Genomic DNA, 23257 nt, shown 5'->3' with positions numbered 1-23257 from the left:
AGAGTGGAGAATCAGAAGCAATGCGGAGATAAGTAACATTCTGCGTGGAAATGACATAGTACGATTCATAAAGTCTAGAAGAATCAGCTGGCTGGGACATGTCCAAAGAATGGAGAATGATAGGATGGAGATGCTTGTTGGAAGAATGGAAGGAACGAGGAAAAGAGGTCGCCCGAGAACACGTTGGCTGCAGGATGTGGGAAAAGATCTAGCGTGCCTAGGAGTGAGGAACTGGAGGAGACTGGCTAATCAGAGAGATGAATGGAGGCGAATTGTTGAGAAGGTCAACCCAGGGCTGTAGCGCTTCGTAAGTAAGTATACTTCACCATACTGATAGTAATTATAATTTTCCTGATATAAAGCTTAAAGTGTTGCAAATAAAAATACAATTATGGTATATTATTTGTGGTACGACTAGCATAAGTTGAAACTTGTGCGCTAGCCGACAATTAATTGTCATAAATGATTATAAAAAACCGAATATTTACATATAAAACATGAAATAAAAATTACAAGTGTAGAAGAAAGTATGAATAAACTTGGAATAATGAACTATGAACAATGAGTTGGTCAGAAACTGCTGTTACGAAAAAATTGTTATTAAAATATTATTCTATTATTAAATAATCATTTTATTCTATTATTATTATTGGAATTATTTTATTTCTAAATCAAATTAATTTTTTCTTTGATCCATTTATTTATTCGCTTGGTTGACTACGTTTCAAGTGATTTTGTTGTTGATCAAACCTGTAGGTAACTTTTTGATAAAAGAATTACTGTAATAGAACATTTGATGGGGGTTGATTGTGAAATCTGTTCTGTCTTTAGTGTAGACATTTAAGGCTGACTGACGAATATTATAAATATGATGTTTTACGGATTGTGAGTATATTTTTATTCCTATTTATGAATAAAATTATATTTCTCAAATACGTTCGTCTTAGTGTGGTGGACCTTTAACCAATCTACAAAATTTATCTATGTACATTATTTATGTACAATGTACTTTATCAATATACAAAATTTTATAATTACTCTACCGTTATGTTAGTTTATAATCCACATAATTTTTTTCATTCATCAATTTTGTTCCCTTCTTTTAACAGTATTGCTAAAAAATATCCATTTCAATTGTTTATGAGTATCTGTTTAAAGTAAATGTTATATTGATGAACGATTAAGAAAACAAATTTGTCATCAGTGTATTGGATCAGGCCAGACATTTCATAGGTACTGATTCAGCACCTATGAAATGTCTGGCCTAATCACTAAGTGATGGTATTTTTATAATTTATTATTTTATTTCATGTTTATACAAATACTAAACGTAATATTGAAATAATTGGGAAAACCTTGAGCCTCTTCAGAATTCAGATTGAATAAGGGTAATTCAGTTCAAAATAAGGTTATGTTTCACTGTCACAGTTTATCAAGTATCATTTTGAATGAGTCACTTGTGAAAAGAACAAATCTCCCAATATACAAACTCAAAAATGCAAAAACTACCAATAAAAGGAAAGGTTTACTAGAAGATCTTAGTAAGATTAAAATAGAAAATGTATTTCTAGTTAAAAAAGTCAATTTGTGCTCTCTTGTTCTTCATACAAGAGAAGATAAAATTTTATTCAGGTGAAAGGTTCGGGGGGTGGGGGGAAATTTAATAAAGAAAGATGCTAAAATTCGATAAATTGTAGGTGAATGCCCTTCATTTCTTCAAAAATAGAAGCAAATTTCAATTTATTTCAACAACAGATGCTTTACAATAGAGATATATTACTATTAGATGATACAATAGATTTGATAATACTAATATGAGTAAGAATAGAAATACAAAATAATTCTTGGTTTGATTATGCTATTGTAGCATTGAACACGTGCTTGCTAAGAAAGACACAACATTGAGAGGATAGAATCATGCTCAGATTGTGATGTAGCTCTGTAGCTGATGATGCTCTGTAGCAAGACATGCAAACTATGAATCTAGTTTTATACGTAGCTATAGATGGTTTAATCACGAGGAAACGCTTAAAATTGTTGCGGCCTATAGGCAACCATGCTTTGTTTATATTGTTTATACTAGAATTTCGCTCTTCTGCGTCTCCAAGTATTTCCACCACATTCAATAATTTAATCTGAAATATTGTTTGTTATTAATTTTATTATTGTGTCTCAGAGCGGTGTGGAGAAATTTGCAAATGCTGGTGGCGTTTCGTGCATTCAAAGTGTTGGCGCTGCCGGTTACTTCCCAGCCGTTAGTACTGTGACAACTGCTTCTGAATCATCTAAAAAGACAAAACCACATAAAGATCCACTTCCATCGGAATCTTCTGAAAGTTCAGATGTGAGTATTTAACTTTTTCATATTCTTCTTCCTCAAATTCTAGGCTATGTAGTAGCTATTTATATATCAAGAGCGCAAAACGCTACTATTGCTTGAGCTAAACATTTATCGCATGACACGTAGTGGAGCCTGGAGCCTGATAATTTTGCAAAAGCGATAAAGAAGTTTCACGCTCGAATTACATGCAAAACTGTTTCTACAACTGCAGAATGGGACTTCAAATAATAGATAGCGGTTTAAGTGGTTAGGAACGATTTGAATCAGTGGTCGCACATATAACCTATCGCTTAGATAAGTCAAGAACATGCACCTGTTACTCCCTTAGGAAGGATGACAACTTGAGCCAATTCCTCTGAGTATGTAAAATGAGTTGTAAAACTGTAGGCCCATTCTTCTCTCATTATCATCCACCTCATTACCAACGCACCAGCCTGGAGCTCATGTGGGAATCACCCTCAGCAAAAAATACAATAATATATTATATATTGTCGCCATTGTTGAGGTTATGAACCTTAATCATCATGGATCCTGGTATATCAATGATCATGGATCATGGATGATATTATATCGGGGCTAGAACCAAAAATCAGCTGAAAAAACTATAATCTATTGATTTTAGCGAACGGAAAAGTAAAAAACCTTCTGAGGATTCGGAGCAAGCGTAAAATAAACGTAATGCGCATGCGCAGCGATCGTGAAATATATTATTATCGGTTGCCTACTCAAAAATCAGCTATTTTACGATAAGTTTTCAGTACGCATAGAAGTGTTTTACGAACAGTTATAGAAAAATAATTTAACCAATAAAAGTCTCTGCTATTTATTAATAAAAATGATTAACTAATATGTTACGTTATATTTTATAACTGATTGTAAAGAATAACTTTTTTACCAAAGGCTTTTTTGAAAAGACGGCTTCTCTGATTGGTTCTCGTGGAATTAATTACGATTAAAATTCAACTGACCTTTGTGCAACCGGCACTTACAGCTGAAGTCAGAAAGTTGGCTTTCCGAAAGGGGCGTAGTCGCAGTTTTATGATAATCTTTTTCTCATTTCTATCATTGGAAACGTTTTTCCTTGACGAAATGAAACTTTCCTAAATAATTCAAAATAGCGGAAACTTTACACTATTTTCTCTTATTTTATTTTGTGTTCATTTTTATAGGTTTTTTGAAATTTAATTCAAACGTTAACTTCGACTACGCCCCGTTTCGGAAAGCCAATTTTTTGTCTCCAGCTGTTTAAAGTCTAGAACTTGGCTAAATTCCGAGCTCGGAAACCGGCCCTTAGTGCCTTAGTTAAATTTTAATCGTGATTATTCCTATGAGAACCAATCACAGAAACCGTCTTATCCAAAAGGCCTTCTGTGATTGGTTCTCGTGAAATTAATCACGGTTAAAATTCAATCGGCTTTTGTGCAACTGGGTCTAAGTGTTTTAAACACTAAAATTACATATAACCAAGGTAAAGCTATCGATAATCATCCTCCCCTAATATTTTTTATTTCTCCTTCATGATAAGTGATATTAAGTAGATTATTATCATATTCAAATTCAAATTATTTCCACAAAGTAGATACAAATATTTAACTATACAATGCAAATGCAATGCACCACAATCAATTCAAATGAAGAACATTCCTTACTAAAAAAATAGTAAATTGAACAATAATAGTATTAATACTTCTATTCCTAACTAGTAAGAGTTATAATGCACAATCAAACTGAATGGATTGAAGATTATCGTTACATTATTATTCAACACTTCAAATAGCATAAGCTTGGTGGAAATCTACTGGCATAAGTGAGAACTTGTCCGCCAGTAGGAGTAGCGCCCCAATACTAAGAGAGGAAAAAATGAAAAAAGAATAGAAAAAAATAAATGCTGAACTCGAGGATTTCTAAAATACGTAATTCTAATCATAAGGATTCTTCAACAATATGTGAAAAAAATATTCTGCAAGAGACCTTCAAAATGGAAGCTATATTATTTTGATATGAAATTAATATTCTTGGATTATCCAGTTTTTTATTCTCAATGTAATATACTTTGTTATTATTTGTTGATTTATGAGATCGTTTGGGATACTATTTTTATTATTCATGGTGCAATATAAATCAGTTGTTTTCGAATTAAAGTAAGTTTTGAAACATAGGATTCAAATTTATGTTGATTATATCTTGTTTTATGTGTTTCGCTATTGATTTTTCAAAGTTTTTGTTATATCTTTTGAAATATTTGAGGATGTTAAGCACATACAGTTGGCGGATAGTCAATTAATTTGTTCCTGTGTCGTGTCTGTATTCGTATGGACGATGAGGCTTTGTACGTATGTAAATCAAGGTCTCTGTTGAATAGTTAATGGATCATATTTTCCGTTTCTATTGAGCAAACATGGTTGTTTATGTTGCAGGCATTACCCAAGGAGCCTCCTATTACTGATGCTGAGCTTCAATCAGCTCAAAAAGCTTGGAAGAGTGGGCCAACGGCCACGCCCAAGCCTACTGTCACACCAGTGTTAGTATGATTTCGCCTTAACTATTTCTTTAGTTAGACTATGTCTTTCTTTTTCGTTAGTACTATTTCTTTACTATTATATATTTATATGATTTACTTACTATTAATAATCAATTTTTTAATCTTATAATAATTTCAATATTCCTTATATGATTAACGACTTTTTAAAACTAATGTTAACCAGTATGACCGTAATATTGGGGAAATTTTGATGCGTATTGATTTAAACAAAGTTAGGCGTTCCCTTATAACTACTATGTGGTGCTGATGAAACGCATGAATTTTGAACCGCTAGTCCTCTGCACCATCTTGTATAAACGTATGCTATATTCATATTATATTATTTATTGATAAAAAAATTTGAAGAATAGATTAAAATAGCACTTTACGTCACAAGTCCGGTAACGATAATTTACCGCATAAGTATGATTGTTTCTGCCCTCAACTACGTTTCGGGCAGAATTATCATAAGAATGCGGTAAATGCGTTACCGTACAAGTTACGTACAATATTTTTTGTCATATTTATCTGAGAAAGAATAATTTTGCTGAGATACAAACCATTACCTGCTTATGCTCGAGTTACTGTATTTTATAAACATGACCTAGCCCGTAGCGCCTAGTTCATAACAGACAAGACTCATCGAGCTCAAATAAAATAATAAAGGCCTATATTATAAGAATTCAGATGAGTTCTTATAACTTGAAACTTCTTAGGTGAGTTCTTGGATTATTTGAGTTAATATATTAACATAGGACTATATTAACTATAGAACCAGGAAACATACTCGACTGTAAAGAAAACATATGATCTCTTTACAGTATAGTATGCTGTAATGAAAATCACATGGTTTCTTGTTCTGCAAACAGCTGTTTACCGGCTTGATTCAATGCATGGAAAAAAGCTGCAATTGAGTAAGTATGACAAAAATAAACTTATGTTGTGTTATTGACAGATTACCTGTAGCAGGGGAGCGTAATGTCCTCATCACTTCGGCACTACCGTATGTTAATAACGTGCCACATCTTGGCAATATAATTGGTTGTGTTCTATCAGCAGATGTGTTTGCCAGGTAAGAGGTGATTCAGTTATCACATTTCATTAATTGCTGTTTGGAAGATTGCTCTGAACATTGAGGAAAACTATTTTCTTACTAAAAAAATTTATTTATAGTGTTAAATATAACACTTTTAATCCTGTAAAGGATTCCTCTATCCTTCTTCAAGCATTCCTTTTTAAGTGTTTGCTAGCACTCCAAATTGCCATAACACTTCACTGTTTATCTCCTCTATTTCATTTTTATATGAATATTAAGAATGAATGATTTTCAACTACTAAAAATCGTCGATAGCGCAATAAATTGAGTTCAGTGGTCTAGTGTGTATATATAGTGCTTGCGTATCAGCCTAGAGGTCCCGGGTTTAAACCCGGATACGAACAAAAGTTTTTAGCCAGGTCATTCCCGTGTTATAGCATGGGCACGTTAAATTGCTGTTCTCGGCTGATATATAAGAGTCGTGAGACCCATTGACGGCTTAAATGTTATACTCTGGTATTTTCATCAATGACTCCACCAATAAAAGCCATACGAATATATAAGGAATCTTCGCTTTTAACATGATTGATACGATAAATACTCTTGCCAAATACTGAGTTGATAGCGGGTGGATGGATTCGTTCCAGTTTCAAGTAAGAATATTGTATGAAATGTATTCAACTCACTATCAGCTTTAAAACACCCTCGCGTGTAATATTTGCAACACTCATAAGATTCTTGTTGTATGAAATGCTTTTGTATTAAATTTTTGATATACGATTGGAATCATTATTATTGTAGATCAAAGTTATCAACTTCGACCACAAATGATGATAATTTCAATAGTATGCAGCAAATCATCAGCAGATCGGTACACAATTTATTTATAATCTAGTATTACTTACTAACAGAGATCATTAACTTTATTAAAAAACTTGTGTAACATTGTAAAATGCTCCAATGAAGCTTGTAGTTGAGAGAATTGAACATATCTTTCTTTAGGTATTCACGTTTGAAGAACTGGAATACTCTGTTTGTTTGTGGCACTGATGAATATGGAACCGCCACTGAAACAAAGGCTATAGAAGAAGGATTGACTCCGGAACAAATATGTAACAAGTATTTTGAAATACACAAAGAAATCTATTCTTGGTTCAATATTCAATTCGATAAATTTGGTCGAACCACGACCAAGGAGCAAACTGAGTAAGTATCATCGATAGATAATTTCTTATTTATATAGTAGTAGAATCACTGTCACTTTGTTAAGTAGTTATTATAATAATGGGAATCGAGTATGAGATTGAAATATTACTCTGAAATAAGTACTTATCAAACAAGTACTCTGAGTTTATTTGAAAATTATAGAATTTTTGATCAATGAAACTTTCTCATGATTAATTTTTTGATGAATTCATGTTAATATTATTGTAGTAGCTATGTAAAAACGGTACGTTTAATGCAATACATTTAATATCAGGCTGGCCACTAACGGCCAGCACCAACGTGCATGAACATACACTACATCAGGGAGAGGCTTCTAACATAGAATAAACAACAAATAATAATAAACCACTGGAGGATTACAATTAACAGTATAATGATAGAAAATAATTTAACCTCCAACAGAGCAGCGAAGAGAGAAAAAAAGCAACATAAATGTATTGGAAATACAAAAACCTCAAAATATTTTGCTCGAAGCCTTTCGATGTGATCACAGCTGTAATGACAAAACCATGTAAGTCGACTGCGTATGTGCATGCTCGTTCAACCGTTGGTGACCAGCATTATAGGCATAAGTAAGCTACTGTAAAGAAAGCGACTGTAAAGCTGTGAATGTATGTACTAACGGTTTTGAAAAATTCAACGAGGCTAACACTTGTATCATTGATAACAAGTTCATGCTTCTTTACATATTTCCACCTTTAACTTCAAAATAATTCGATTCAATTTTCATAATCTCTACCTTGGAAGTTTAGGAGCATACACAGAATACATCCGTATTATGCACCAATCAAAATGCTGTTATCAAGTTATTTGGATTATACTTACCGTGCCGTGGGAAGAATATAATCCATTCAGAACTGAAACTGATAGTTTTTGATAGATAGAGATGGATTACACTTATTAATTTTGTTCATCAATGACGAATGTGATGAATACAATTAGAAATATTTAATTATAATTTTGAATTTATTTCCAGAGTTGTTCATGAGATGTTCAGAAGCGTTCATTCCAATGGATTTACATCCATATCAGCGATGGAACAGCTTCTCTGTGAAAATGCGATAAGTAAGTATATCAACACAGTATTATTAATGATAAGTCAACTTTTCCATTTTATATTGGATGATATTCTGAGTAATTGATAGTGTACAAAATATGTAAACTGATGGAATAGAATAGAAAAACATTTATTAAATAAGCTGCCTTAAGCGAACCTTAAAGAGGCTGCTTGACAAGGTATCATTTCCAAAAACATGTAAATTAAAATAAATATCAGTGAACAATATTTTTACAAGAATTTACTTGAAATTATCAAAATTTATTTAATATTATCGTGATATTAACTAATTAATTGTTGGCTCAGCGTCCTACACACTTCATACGAAGCCTTTACTAGATTTAAAAAAAATGTTGGTAGACGTGAATGACGTATGTTCATGTTGCTTTTTGCCTCTATTACTAGCTATTTTATTTCTTTCTATATTTCGTACTAATACCTGAGTTCAATTTGTAGGTTTTGTGGAAATATAAAAACAATATTAATTAATTTATTTATCGATACATCATGATATAGATGTGATTGAGCGAGAGCAACTGTCCTAGACCAAAACTGCTCTACTCGTAAATTCCATAAATTGTTAGAATTTCCAAAAGATAGTTGACCGAAGCAGATAGTTGACTGAGGTCTTAGTTTCGACTCGATCGGCTTTTGTCTGTTTGTTTGTTTGTACCGCAGTTACAGTCGCAGTTATTGTCCGATTTGGATTAAATTTGGTATGCAATTTCTTTGAAACAAGGCGCAGAAACGTATGTGTAAGGATTTTTGGTAAGACCTCCGGTTTATTGTAATTTATAAAACCGCAAACTAACCTCAAAAGTTACTTTTTCGTGTCTTTGAAGATACAGCAATTCATGTTCCTACTTTTTCGCATATATTGTTACCAGGCCCTGGTGTCCGAGTCGGTTAGAGCGTTGTTTTCTCACATTGTGGGACCGAGGCTCAAATCTCGTTCCGACCAGATTTTTTTTGCAGACGATACTAATTATTGTTTTATCTTATTCTAATAATATATCATTATAAAATTATTATTATGATTTTATAGAATAATTAAATTGAATCATCTTATTATTATTAAATTGATTTATCAAATTAATTGGATAAATTATTTTAAAAAAATCTTTAATATCAATACATAAATAACTATTATTGTCTATGTTACAGATAACTCAACTATTTTAGTTGTAGACAATATTTAACATCATAAACATTTCTTTAATCTCCAACTTCTTTCAGTTATTATTTTAGTTATTTTTTAACTGAATTTTCAGTTTATCAGGTACAATAATTATTGTATTGTATTCCTTTTTGTGCATTTTTGTGTCGCTCTACAGTGTCAAGTCTTTTGTTCTCCTTTTGGTATGGAAACCGATTTGTGAGCATTAACATTCTGCATAGGCATAACAAGCCATAGCATTGAATCCACTTTCCATGAAAAATATCATTAGCAACCTCCTGTCATTGTCACCAACAAACCCATCTTATTTAGAATCATTTTCCGTCTCACCATCGTCTGTGAGACGATTCATCGTCTAAATTGCCTACTGCATATTCCATTTTTCCGTCAGTTGACCGATTTCTTATAATTAATTGTTAGAAAAGTTGTAATATATGTTTATATTGTAAATATGGAGACGATATAAAAGTACCTCCTTGATAAGTCCGGTGTCCCTAGAAACAGTGTCTCTAGCACTTTCAATGGAGAAAATAATAGATGGCACGGCTAAATCTTCACAATATACTGTGCTTACTGTACTGGCCCTTCTCATTAGATTGAAAGTTGTATTCATGAGCGAGGTCTACTGTTCGCAGAACTACTAGTTTATATTATCTGACTAAGTATTTTAATAGGGCTCCTTGAACTGTTCAATTATTATAGAAATCATTAGTACCCTTTTTATACGTTCTTATATTAACGTGAAAGTGTCAAAGTGAATTTACTTTGGCATGAGTGAAACTAGTTGTGTTTATATAAAAAAGTATAAACAGGGTACTACTGATTTCCATAATAATTAAAGTTTTTATTATTTTCACTCCAATTCCATGTCCAAATGAAGAAAACAGATATTTTGATTTTTGAAAGATGAAGCACCATATCATTAACTAATATTACACTTGAAAAATCACTAGTAATCCAACTAAAATCACTTCACCCATTTTTGTGATTAGAACTCACAGGGATACGCAGAAGAATAGTGACAATGTAATAAAATAACTTATGGTTTAGGAGTCGTGTACATGTATGAATAATGCAAATAAATAAAAGTTATTCGCACTCAAATTTTCCCATAAATTTTAATCAAACTAATTTTTTATCACAATAATTCCAATCAATTTGAGTTGATAAATGAGCTTCGGTTGTAGAAACTATATGATTATGTCCCATTGTAATAGGTACCAGTATTTATAATAATAGATACTGAGTTACGAATAGATACTAATTATCAAGAATCACTTAATGTCTCACAGACATGCCCTTACACATACTTGTATCTAGGTGAGAAGGGTGGATCTAAGGGAATCTAAGATATTAATAATCTGTTAATTTTTATTTCACTTGTAATGTCCACCTTTGTAATTCGCTTTGTAATGATGCTAAAATTGTACCAATCTTTAAATCTGGGAAGAAAAACTTGATTAAAAACTATCGTCCTATCTGCTTATTGTCAGTATTTTCAACGATTTTTGAGAAGATTCTATATAGAAATATCTTATGGCATTCCATTCCTATTATATCAGACTGTCAGCATGGATTCCTGCGAGGTAGATCTGTGCAAACCAATCTGCTTCAGTTCACGGAGTACACTTCCAGAGTGATGGATTCAGGTGGAGAGGTTGATGTTGTGTACACAGACTTCGCGAAAGCTTTTGTTCGAGTGAATCACAATGTGCTATTGCATAGACTCTTCAACCTTGGCTTCAGTGAAGTGCTGATTTCCTTGTTTCGAAGCTATTTGTTCCCTAGGCTGAACATTGTATCTGTGAAGGGAATGGAGTCATCTGATTTTTTCAGTACTTCTGGAGTACCGCAGGGAATTAATCTGGATCCTCTTCTGTTTCTTTTGCTAATTGATGAGCTTTCTCTCCAGTTGCCCTCGGAATGTCTAGTTTTTGCTGATGATATCAAGATTTATCGAGAGGTCCGAGGTCCTGATGATTGCCATCAGTTGCAGATTGATGTTGACAGGGCTTCATTGTGAGAAAAGTGAGATAAATGTGGAAAAGTGTAAATGTATGACGTATTCTAGGAAACGTAATCCCACAGCCTTCACTTACAGAATTAATAATCATATTCTGGAGAGAGTTACCATCTGCAAGGACTTGGGAATTGTTTTTGATAATTCTTTGTCATTCTCATCCCACATAGAGTATGTAGCTAACAAGGCAAACAAGCTGTTGGGGTTTGTTTCGAGGAACTCGGCTGACTTCAGTAACCTTGATGCCATCATAAGTGTTTATGTCTCTCTAGTGAGGAGTGTGCTTGAGTTTGGCTCCATGGTTTGGAGTCCTCATACTGACCAAGATAATCGTGCAATTGAGAAAATTCAAAATAAATTGCTTTGTTTTCTGTATTTTAAGAGGTTTAAAAGAGCTTGTCCTCTTGGTTTTCCTTCTGGCACACTGAGAGATATGTTTTCGATGGATTCCTTGAGTTCGCGTAGGGATAGAGCTTCAGTGTTTTTCATTTGGTCGCTGCTTGATGGAGTGGTGCATTCTCCTGTGCTGCTGTCAATGCTTAACTTTTATGTGCCCTCCTTCAATGCCAGGAATTCTGTCTTGTTTTCTTTGCCTAGAAGCAGGACTGTGCATAATTATTTCTCGCCTCTAACTAGAGTGCAGAGACTGATGAATGGGCTGAGTAGAGGGTCACACTTGGTTGAATCGGAATTGGAAGTAAGGAGATTGACGTTGGAGTCAATTGCTCGTTGGTAATATGCCTATCTTGTTCTCTTTTTTCTTTTTAATTTACACTCAACAACATAGTCGTCGTGATCATGATCATCATCATCATCATCATCATCATCGTCATCTTTATCGTCTTCATCATCATAATCATCATCATCATTGTCATATCCCTCGTTATCATCTTCAATTGTTGGTTCAAAATATTGACATAATGATCTAGTTCTTTTTTCTCTTATTAATTTATACTTATCATCATCATATTCCTCTTTTTCATCTTCTATTTTAGTTAAAAAAATATTGTAGTTTCTATCTCTCTTTAATTTAGTGAATTTTCTATATTAGATTAGACTTATACTATATTATATTATACTATTAATATATTAGAATTGTAATTTATGTTGTGTCAAGAGGGCTATTATGGGAAGTATTTCTTCCTGGTGCCCTCATATTGTAATGTAAATAAATAAATAAATGTTATGTGATATTTGCACAGGTACTTAGCAGATAGATTCGTTGAGGGCACTTGCCCCAAGTGCAGCTATGAAGATGCAAGAGGTGATCAGTGTGATGGATGCGGCAATCTAATAAATGCAGTTGAACTTATCAACCCCCGGTGCAAGCTATGCCAAACCAGGCCTGTCGTCAGACTATCAGATCAGCTGTTCCTCGAACTTCCTAAGGTAATTAGTCCTACTGAATATTTCCCTGTGTCTTTCTTTAACCTACCATACTGCATGTATACAAATAATACGAATTTAAAAATATATATAATAATAAACCAAATCTAAAGTTAAAACATTTCGCTCAATTATCTGTACTATAAGTACAGAATGGTCACTGAGAATAAGTTGCTGAATGGTCATTTCCATTGCAGGTTGAGAAGCAAGTAGAACAGTGGGTAGAATCTACTAGTGACGGCTGGTCTAATAACGCCAAAGTGATAAGTAAGGCGTGGCTGAAGGATGGCTTGAAACCCCGATGTATTACTCGAGATCTCAAGTGGGGAATTCCTGTGCCTCTACCTGGATTTGAAAAGAAGGTGAGTGATTTTCCATAATTCAATTAAATGGGCAGTGATTTACTTACAATAGAAATTCGTAAAGTATATTTTTCTAATACCATTGCATACCATTTATAGGAAATATAATCATAATGTGAGAAGATACCATATTATACAACGAGATAAATAATTGAAGAACAATGTATCAGATTTTTGTGAAAAACTAGATTTTCAAAATTTGGTATCATATTTGGGAAAATATGGTTTTAATGAAAATTTACTTGATCTATCTCTGCAAGCCCGCATCTCATTCCAACGAACTAGTCCATTCTTTTGTCTTGTCTTGTCTTCTACGCTCAATTAGGTTGGGCTCCATTTGCACTGTTCTTTTATGTCGTTTGTACAAAACCATATAAAATATTTTTCTGAATTTCAAACTTCTGGTCAAATAGCTTCTTTTCAAATTTTCTAGTGTGCAGCAAGCCTTGGTGGAATAAATATGTGAAGAATAAAAAGCTCTCCTTCAAATTAACGATACAATGTAGCTCAAATATTAATTTCTCAGTGTAATTTATGTAATCATTGATGTTGAAATATCAGTAATATAAGTTACAGTCTGCTGATATGTATTAACGAATTATTCTGTTTTCAATTAATTATGCAACTCACGTTCCTCTTCCTCCTCGTTATTACTTTAAGTGACATACATGCCTGTAATGTTGAATTGTGTATTGAAATGTTCATATTGTTGTATTGTGCAGGTATTCTATGTGTGGTTCGACGCTCCCATAGGCTATTTGAGCATCACTAAAACCTACACAGACAAGTGGAGGAGTTGGTGGGAGAAAGACAAGTCAGGAAAAGTGAAGGTCAGTCTGTATCAGTTCATGGCTAAGGACAACGTTCCATTCCACAGCATCATGTTCCCGTCCACTTTGTTTGCAGCTGGCGGCCATTTTAATCTCGTCAATCACCTGATGGCTACTGGTGGGTGCATATATACTGCAGTCAACGTTCGATACCAATTAACTGTATCAATAACCAAAATAACTTTGAAGTGATACACACTGGCCACGCTTACTTGATATAGTGATGTAGTAATTAGTAAATGTTGTGAAATTTCTTTGTAATAATATATAACGTATGACGTTTTAATAATAATAATAATAAAGCAAGAGCATCTTTATAAAATAGAGAAGCAGACAAAAAATACACCCCTCTAAAATTATCAGAGCGAAGCATTAATGCTGCCCAAAGTAGCAATCAGCATGAAAGCGAGGCCCTGGAGCAGTGGAGGAGGAAACAGTTGCATGGGAGGCATGCATTTGCATTAGGAAAGCCTGATATGGATGTAGATCAATCGAATGCCTGGCTAAAGCATGGTGTTTCATTGAAACAGAAAGCTTCATGGTGGCTATACAAGACCAAGTGATAGCCACCAAGAATTACATAAAATATATAATGAAGCTACCTTTGAACGATGACCTTTGTAGACGCTGTGGTATGGCATCAGAGACAGTACAGCACATTGTGTCTTCCTGCTAGTCAATGGTAGGCACTGAATACCTATAGAGGCATTATGATGTTGCTGGCATACTCCACCAGGACCTGGCATTAAGGATTAAGTTGATTGTCAAGAAAGTTCCTTACTATCAATATGCTCCAACTTCAATCCTAGAGAACAATACCCACAAGCTGTATTGGGTCAGATCTGTGCTGACTGACAGAACGATTCCACATAACAGGCCAGATTTAATCCTGATGAATAAGCTGACCAGGGAAACAGTCTTAATAGATGTAGGCATTCCATGCTGCAATAACATGGAACACTACTACAGTGGAAAGATTTCCAAGTATCTCCCCCTGGCAGCTGAGATAAAGGATATCTGGCATCAAGAGAAAGTGGAAACCGTCCCTAATCGTCATAATATCTGCAGTTGGATTGATGGGGAAAAAAGTGACTGCAAACCTAAGTCATCTGGGTGCCTCAAGAAACAAGATCTACTTGATGCAGAAGGCAGTGATGCTCAACACTGTATCAATGGTTAGGGCATTCTTAAACCAAGCAGCAGAATAATTCATCAGTCTTGTCATAGACCGATTTTGATGAAAAACTCACATAGTAATGTGATGAAAAATGAAAATAATAATTATAATTTTATTCTCGCAAAAGAAAGCTTAATAATTACAGAAAATGTAAAAAAATGAAATAATATGTTGGCGATAGAAGTAAAAGTAAAAATAAAATTTATATAAATTGTACAGTACCTATTTATCGTATTAGAATTTAGATAATTTCAAAGCTAAAACTGTTCAGCATAGATACCAGCTCATTAGGTAGATACCAATTCATTAGCCAGTTATTTCTATGGCCTTTTTAATTAGATTACTGAACAATAATAAGCATTCATGATATTTTTCTATCTCATCTCTCATCTTCAATATTATATTACTATAGTGTGGTCCACGTTATAATGGCAGTGAATAAAGATAGAAGAATAGCGATGCCGATTCTCTGCATTAACTAATTGTATTTCTACACTGTCAAAAACATGGTTGTCATCGTTGTGGACCTAAAAAAGGATAGTACCACCGTCTTTGTCGAATGATAGACAAGGATAGCAAAACCAAAGCTGATCAAATACTGTCATTAAAACGTGGACCTCACTATAGCAGGTAACCCGTGTTCCGCATATTTATTTTAAAACTTGACAAACCGAAAATTTGACGTAATGAAATCTTGAAGAATTGAAAATAGGCCTAATAACCATCCTCGGTTAATTAAGAATCTATATGCAAAATTTCAAGTTAATCAGTCCAGTAGTTCAGACGTGATGATACGGCAAACAATTTTCCTATCCCGTACGTGTATAAGCCAGTTCTTTACTTCATTATAGTATAGATGATGGATAGATGGATGATTTATCAGTATCTTTGAATGAGAATAACTTATGAACTGTTTGAGATGTGAGATTTTCACCATTCATTTTCTCTTGAAATTCTGTATCGAAAACAAGTACCAAGGGCTATTCAATAAGTAACGAGACAAATTACTAATTTTCAAAAACTGCTAAATTGGTCCATATGAAACTTTCAGAACATGAAGTTGGCAACATGCGAAGACATCTGATCAGCTGTTCCACCGTATTACGTGAACATTATCGCAAATTGACTCACTTAACAATGGCGAATCCACTTGAGAATTGCACCGTGGAAGAACAACGTGCCGTTATCAGATTTTACTGTATTTTTGATTCTGGCTTATAGTGGTGGATCCATGTTTCATAACACGTTACAGTTCTTTTGAAAAACATCCTCCTTCAGTAGCATACCGATTTTCCACTGTTGACTGATTTGAAGCCGGCTTTCTTTGTGAGCGTCCGTGAGTTGTCTAGGCACCCATCTTGCACAAGTTTTGTTGTACTGCAGCTTGTTGTGAATAATGCTATGGGCAGCTCCAACACTCCAGTTTACTTTTCCACTTATAAATTCAACAGTGATATGACTATTGTCCCAAATTAACAAATAAATTCGAGAGAAAGTCCCAACTTTGACTGGTTGTCCACTGCGTTGAATGACACAAACTTTTTCACAGCCACTTTGAAACTGTTTTATTCATTCATTCGTAAAGGTTTGAACGATTCAAACAACGGTCTCCGTTGTTTACTCTTTTAACATTCTTTTGTGGATTGAAAATCTGATCACATCACGTTGTTCTTCCACGGTGCAATTCTCAAGTGGACTCGCCATTGTTCACTGAGTCAATTTGCGATAATTTTTACGAAATACGATGGAACAACTGATCAGATGTCATCGCAAGGTTGCCAACTTCATGTCCTGAAAGTTTTATATGGATCAATTTAGCCGTTTTTGAAAATTTGTAATTTGTTTCTTTACTTATTGAATGACTCGTATTATATGACCACCTTGCAATAAAAATGGAGTAGGATTCAAAATGGCGGTTCCAAGATGGACAAAAAATCAGTTATTTTTATTCAAATAGGATCCCCAATAATATCTATCTTCCAATTTCCTTATTAAAAGATATGTTCATCTTCTCCATACAACAACTGTAAGCTTGAAAAATTGAAAACTTGACAACTGATAACTTGACGTAATGAAATCTTGAAGAATTGAAAATAGGCCTATATCCATCCCCGGTTAATTAAGAATCTATATGCAAAATTTCAAGTTGATCAGTCCAGTAGTTCAGCCGTGATGTTGCCTCAAACATAATTTTCCTATCCCGTACGTGTATAAGCCAGTTCTTTACTTTATTGTAGTATAGATTAGTTTTAATGATTTTGAATCTACAGTCGAGTTTTATTCTATGATGTAATAGTCTGTTAAATATAAATATAAGAATTTTTCAAATAATTAGATTTCCTATGTCTTGTATATGTGAAAATATGTTGATAATATTTTAATTCGTGAGATTTCAAACTGAGCTTATCATCAGAATATCAGGCCATGAAGCACGCTAAATGGATTAATGCCGGGAATGAGTTAGAGTTAACCTTTCTAACGTCATATTCCTCAAGAATTGTACTAGAATTTGCTATTAATGTTTAAAACTATTTGCTCAAATTAATGGTTAGATGAACGTTTCCAGCTATAATTAATTCGAACAATAAAAGCTTTATAGATAGAACTAAGGACTTCTGCTACTATAAATATTGACCAAAGAACTAAATAGCAGAACTGAAACTGTCCAAAAAATACTCTCGGTTGCTGGCCAAGCGGTTTTACCTTTTCGCCCTCCAGGCATTTTCTGAACAGCCTCATTCAATCATGATGTTAGTCAATCCAGCCAGGTATCAAAGACTGAAGAATTATTAGAAATTGCAGTTGACAAACTGTTGGAGTGCTATAATAATAATTGATTCGAACATCAAATGAAAGCTATACTATTGCAAATATTGTTCATTAGTTGAGGTTCATCAATGTGTTTAATCTATTTCTTATGGATCTATAGAGCTTCGATAGCGGAAATGGTCCAATAGAAATAATGAAATCATCTATCGTTGAAAATTTTTATAATTTAAAATTTTTGTTGTCAATAGTAGAAAACTCTTTCCATGAACATCTTCTCTATTCAAATATCTTACATTGTATTTCAAACATTGAGATAATCTGCTTAATAACTTGTCCTTTCATAGAGTATCTGAACTATGAGGATGGCAAATTTTCCAAATCGAGAGGTGTTGGTGTTTTTGGAACTGATGCGAAAGAAACTGGAATTCCCAGCGACATCTTCAGGTTCTACTTGCTGTACGTGAGGCCTGAAGGTCAGGACTCCTCTTTCAGCTGGCATGATCTGGTTACCAAAAATAACTCTGAACTCCTCAACAACCTTGGCAACTTCATCAATAGGTAAATTCATAATCAGTACATAATATACGATTTATTCAAATCAATCCATCACTAAATACATTCATCCTTCGTCGCTTGATTTGTAGATTCACTTTTGAAACTAAGCTACTTTCACCAAAGCTTTATGCCTTTGAATTTGTACATTGAGTGCAGTATTTTATCAAGTTATGTACAATAGTACAATAGTCAATATAAAGTTGTACAATAATAGCATCATGATGTTTTCGATCTGTCTAGTTCAAAAACTATTTTTTGTGTGGAAAAATTTTGTTTTTCAGATTTACTCTGTTATAGACAAAGTGCTCAACCTAGTGCTAAGATCATCATTACTATCACACCACCGACTTCATCACTGATGCTTTTCATCTAATTAAACAAATAATACCTATTATTTCATTGAAAAAAATTTGGAACACGATTCTTGGAAGCGATACACTCATGCATTAGCGGAGACTATCAATACTCAAATACATGTAGAAAGGTTTTTTTTTGTTTGGAAAATTGTAATTTTTGACTTCCAAGTTTTTCACCGAACATGCTGGATATGAATACGCATAATTTATTTTGGATTTAACGTTTAAAACTTCACTAAAATTGACTCAATATCAATGATACACTGGCTGTCATTAGTTTCGCAAAAATCTTGGGCTATACATCATCAATAATTTCCATGTCTTCTATTAATTGAAATTCCCTCTTATAATTTCAATTGTTATTTTTCAGAGCGTTGATGTTTGTGGAAAAGTTTTTCGATTACTTGATTCCGGAAATAAACCTCAATGAAGATGATTTCACGTATGTAGTTTACATAAACAGATTGCTCTCGGAGTATTCATCGGCCTTAGAAAACGGAAGACTTCGGTTTGGTCTAAGACACATTCTAGGCATATCCCGATATGGCAATCTGTACTTCCAAACCAATCAACCATGGGCTTTGATGAAAGGATCACCAGAAGATAAGTGAGTATCATGGAATAACTCGATTACTCTTATTCCATATACAATTAAGACTTTTATCGATAAAAAAGATCATTTTTATTGATAATATAGAAGAAAGAAAATATATTTGTTATTATGTATTGTATCTAATATTCTAGAGCTTCTCAATATTTTAAAATAAATTAACTTCTATAAACAATTTATCGGCTCTAATGTCATTCTGTACTAGTTGATTTTATTTAAAAAAAAAACATTATTATTTGTAACTAGCTGGCCCGGCGAACTTCGTACCGCCAAATAGTTGATGTATATCATGACAAACTTAAGCTGGATGCACACCTGAGGAGGCGCGATGCGGCATTTTGCATCCAGGTGCTTCTTGCTTTTGAATAGCAGATGCTATTATTCATATTCCAATTATTAAATTTTATGCATTTTATTTATATAGATAATTTTTCATCTGCAAAATAAATAATTTACTAAAAATCAATTAATTCTCAACACCAAAGACATCACAATTATTCGAAACAAAGCAATGTCTTTAGCGCGTGTAATAAGTCTTTGAACTGAGGCCACACTGCTGGATGGTTACACACAGAATAGCTACCGACGGCTGTTGGATGACGCAATCATTATAACAGCTGATTTTTATTTCTGTGTGTGGCCAGCTCACAAATCTCCTCCCATAAGGATTACATATAAACTTTAAAGGACCGTAGGAAAGAGTCCTGAAGTCGGATTATAAATTTGATAGGCCATAAACCTGGTCCTGAACATAACGAACACAACTGAAAAAAATCAAATTCAGTGCACTCTTGAAAAAGTTATTGAATGTCAAAATTTGAGCCTCGATTTTTATTCATATAGATAAATCTTTAGTGCGTGAATTAATTGAGGAGTGCCGTAACCGAGTAGTTTAAACGCTGGGTTGGATCCTCGGCCAGCCAAGACATTTCTTCTCGGTTCACTCCCGTGTTACGGATGTCACGTAAAGCCACCAGTCCCGGTTGCCTAAAAGCATTCGTACATTTATGTCAGAGGCACTGAAATTGATCAGATGCGGCCTCAAAACTCTGAAACTAGACCTGAGCCAGCCAGGGCACTCCATATTTATTTTAGTTATGTGTGTTCCGATTTGGTGATAATTGGAGATATAATACTGGCATCATGCAATGTGAAATAATGCAATCATGCTGTTTTTGCATCATGCAAATTATCCTAGGAATTGAACAAACCGTTCAATTCTCACCTCTGTATATTGTTACTTGACAAAGAGTGTATTGGAATGTTGACTTTAACTTCATCAGACGGTAACTTTGTGATTCTTATCTTGTTGGAATAATTTGCAGGTTTATCTGTGAAGACTTATCTATTTAATAATCACGGAACTTTCCGTATTTTTACTTCAATTTTTACTTCAACTTTAACAATTTTTTTTGCAGATGTTCAGTTCTGACGAAAGATCAAATTGAATATACATTCTTGAAAAATGTTGAACCCTTTAAAATTCTATGTATCTTTGATAAAAGATCCTCACAAATTGAATATACATTCTTAAAAAAACCTACGTATCTTTGGACATAGTTTGCAGTCTTTTGTTCGACCTTGTTGGCTTGCATTGAAATACTAGGAAAATTTTTGTGCGTACTTTGAATCAAGCAACGTTGTTAATACGGTTCTCAATTCCTGCTATGAATACACTATTTGCTTGATTTCTGCGGAATCATTTCTAATCTATCACACGTAGGTAACTATTATTATCTGATAATAATATAAATTGTGGCATTTTTGTGGAATAGGAAGAGGGCTGGCTCAATAATTTTATTCAATTCAACACAATATACATCAAATAAATCAAAATACAAAAAAATCACAATCAAAATGAATTTCTAATAAAATGCAAAAACAGGTTTCTTGGTGGGGTGTGCTGAAAAGAAAGAAAGGAGGAAAAATACCTAGCCAACTATGGTTTCCCATGTAATAGGCAGGTAGAAGGTATAAAAGTAAGGAATGAAAGGTGAAGAGGAGCGGAAAAAGGAAGAATTAGAGAAGAAGGTAAGAAAAGAGTGAGAAAAAATATGAGCAAAAATTGTAAGCGTCCACTTTCAACAAAAGTATCTAAAAGAAAGGGCCTTGCAAACAGTAGTTAGAGCAGAAATCCCGAGACTCATACGTCGATATGAAAGAAAAAGTTACTGCAGGTTCAGGTTTTTATTTCTAGTTTATTTTTCTACTAATCTTAGAGTTTATGAGGAAACGATCCGGAATAAGGCTTATTATTTTAGTGCTTATATAGATCAACTGTTTCCTTCAACATTCAATGTTGGTGTGATATGTGAAATATTTATTAGCAGTGGGCCTTAAATGATAATTATTGACGATTGATTATAAAGTGCAAGGAAAATTAGATTTATATTTTATCAAGTATTCAATTACGGTTTTTATATATAATTGGCGTATTGTCATTACCTTAAAGTCACTAAAAACCATCTCGGTAGGGTACAATCTGGATTTGTTTAGAATAATTTTAATGATTAGCAGCTATGCCATATTGCAGAGTTGATTTAACTAGAACATGATATACCATTTCTAAAATTTTCTTGTTTAAAATTATATTTATTTGGTGGAATTTGTAAGATGAATATCTAATTCTTTTTCAGACGAAATTTATATGTACATCCCACCTTGACGATTATATTATACTAGCAGGAACCCGTGCTTCGCAAGGATCTATTTTCAAACTTGATAATCTGAAAACTTGACGTAATGAAATAATTTTAAAGAACTTAAAATAAGCCTGCCTATAAGCAAAATTTCAAGTTAATTAGTCCAGTAGTTCAGACGTGGTGATGCGTCAAACATAATTTCCCTATCCCATACGTGTATAAGCCAACTCTTTATTTTATTATAGATATGGTTAACAACTGCAAGAGATAGGAGTGTGGAACAGAATAGTTGTGAAACTATGATAGCGCCAGAAGTGTCTCAAACACAATATTAGGTACTACATGAACTTTTTGAAAGTGATTTAAAAAAAATGTTAAAACAACAGAACTGAAAGTTGTCAACCTTATCATTCTACCACCATTTAGAGAGGCTTTTGTTTGAGCCGAATGAAATCTTCTATCTTCTATATATATAAAAAAATGAATGTCTGTTTGTGTGTTTGCTCCCTATGACTTGAAAAATACTTAACATAACGGCATGAAACTTTGGGAATATGTTGTGTGAATATTGGGGATGGTTTCTGACCAGAAATTTTAATAGGGTGGCTAATAATGATTATTTATTAATCTACTTTACAGGCCTATGTTTTCGAAATTGTCGGCCTAGCGGCTACCGAAAAACGGAAAGATGATCATTATTCAAGATCATATTGAGATAATATGATTTAGCATCTAAAGTTACCAGCTGTAATAAACACGTCACCCTATGATAAATTGTGTAGGCTACTGGTATTACAACGGTAGTTTGGAGTTAAAGTGTAGTTGATTGGTACCAGCTGTAGATAATGGTTCCTTAGAAGACCTATACAAATAATTATCACTCCCCTATCATTGAGTAACCGGAAATTTTGGAAAAAATTATTCACCTCATGGAAGAGAGTTGTTCATATTGCATTTATTATTACTGAAGAATGTCAGAATAATTCACTTTTTTTGAATTTAGCTTAGCTTATTTTCATCCTGAAAATCCTAAAATGGAAGATGGAAAGAATATGTAATTCCTGGTGATGATTCATCGTACATCGCATATTTCCTGGACCATCTATTGACAATCAACAACTATGAAAACATTGAACTCATCTTTGAAACACTAATTTATCCTATCTATTTTTTTTTAATTCAACACTTTAC

At 33.5% G+C, this 23257-nt stretch overlaps 1 protein-coding gene across 1 annotated transcript in view; it reads left to right on the top strand.

Moving 5' to 3' along the window:
- The window catches only part of LOC111053825 (methionine--tRNA ligase, cytoplasmic), a 45938-nt gene that overhangs the window by 7195 nt on the left and 15486 nt on the right, over positions 1-23257 (top strand). Inside the window, 12 exon segments of the mRNA XM_039429443.1 lie at positions 2177-2344; positions 4759-4862; positions 5818-5934; positions 6901-7104; positions 8102-8175; positions 8178-8190; positions 12582-12768; positions 12963-13127; positions 13850-14075; positions 18248-18461; positions 19185-19421; positions 21200-21230. Of these exon segments, the coding sequence (XP_039285377.1) occupies positions 2177-2344; positions 4759-4862; positions 5818-5934; positions 6901-7104; positions 8102-8175; positions 8178-8190; positions 12582-12768; positions 12963-13127; positions 13850-14075; positions 18248-18461; positions 19185-19421; positions 21200-21230 (1740 nt within the window).

The sequence above is a fragment of the Nilaparvata lugens genome, chromosome 5 (genome assembly GCF_014356525.2).
Source record: "Nilaparvata lugens isolate BPH chromosome 5, ASM1435652v1, whole genome shotgun sequence".
Classification (NCBI taxonomy): Eukaryota; Metazoa; Arthropoda; class Insecta; order Hemiptera; family Delphacidae; genus Nilaparvata; species Nilaparvata lugens.
This window is presented reverse-complemented; position numbering and strand designations above follow the sequence as displayed.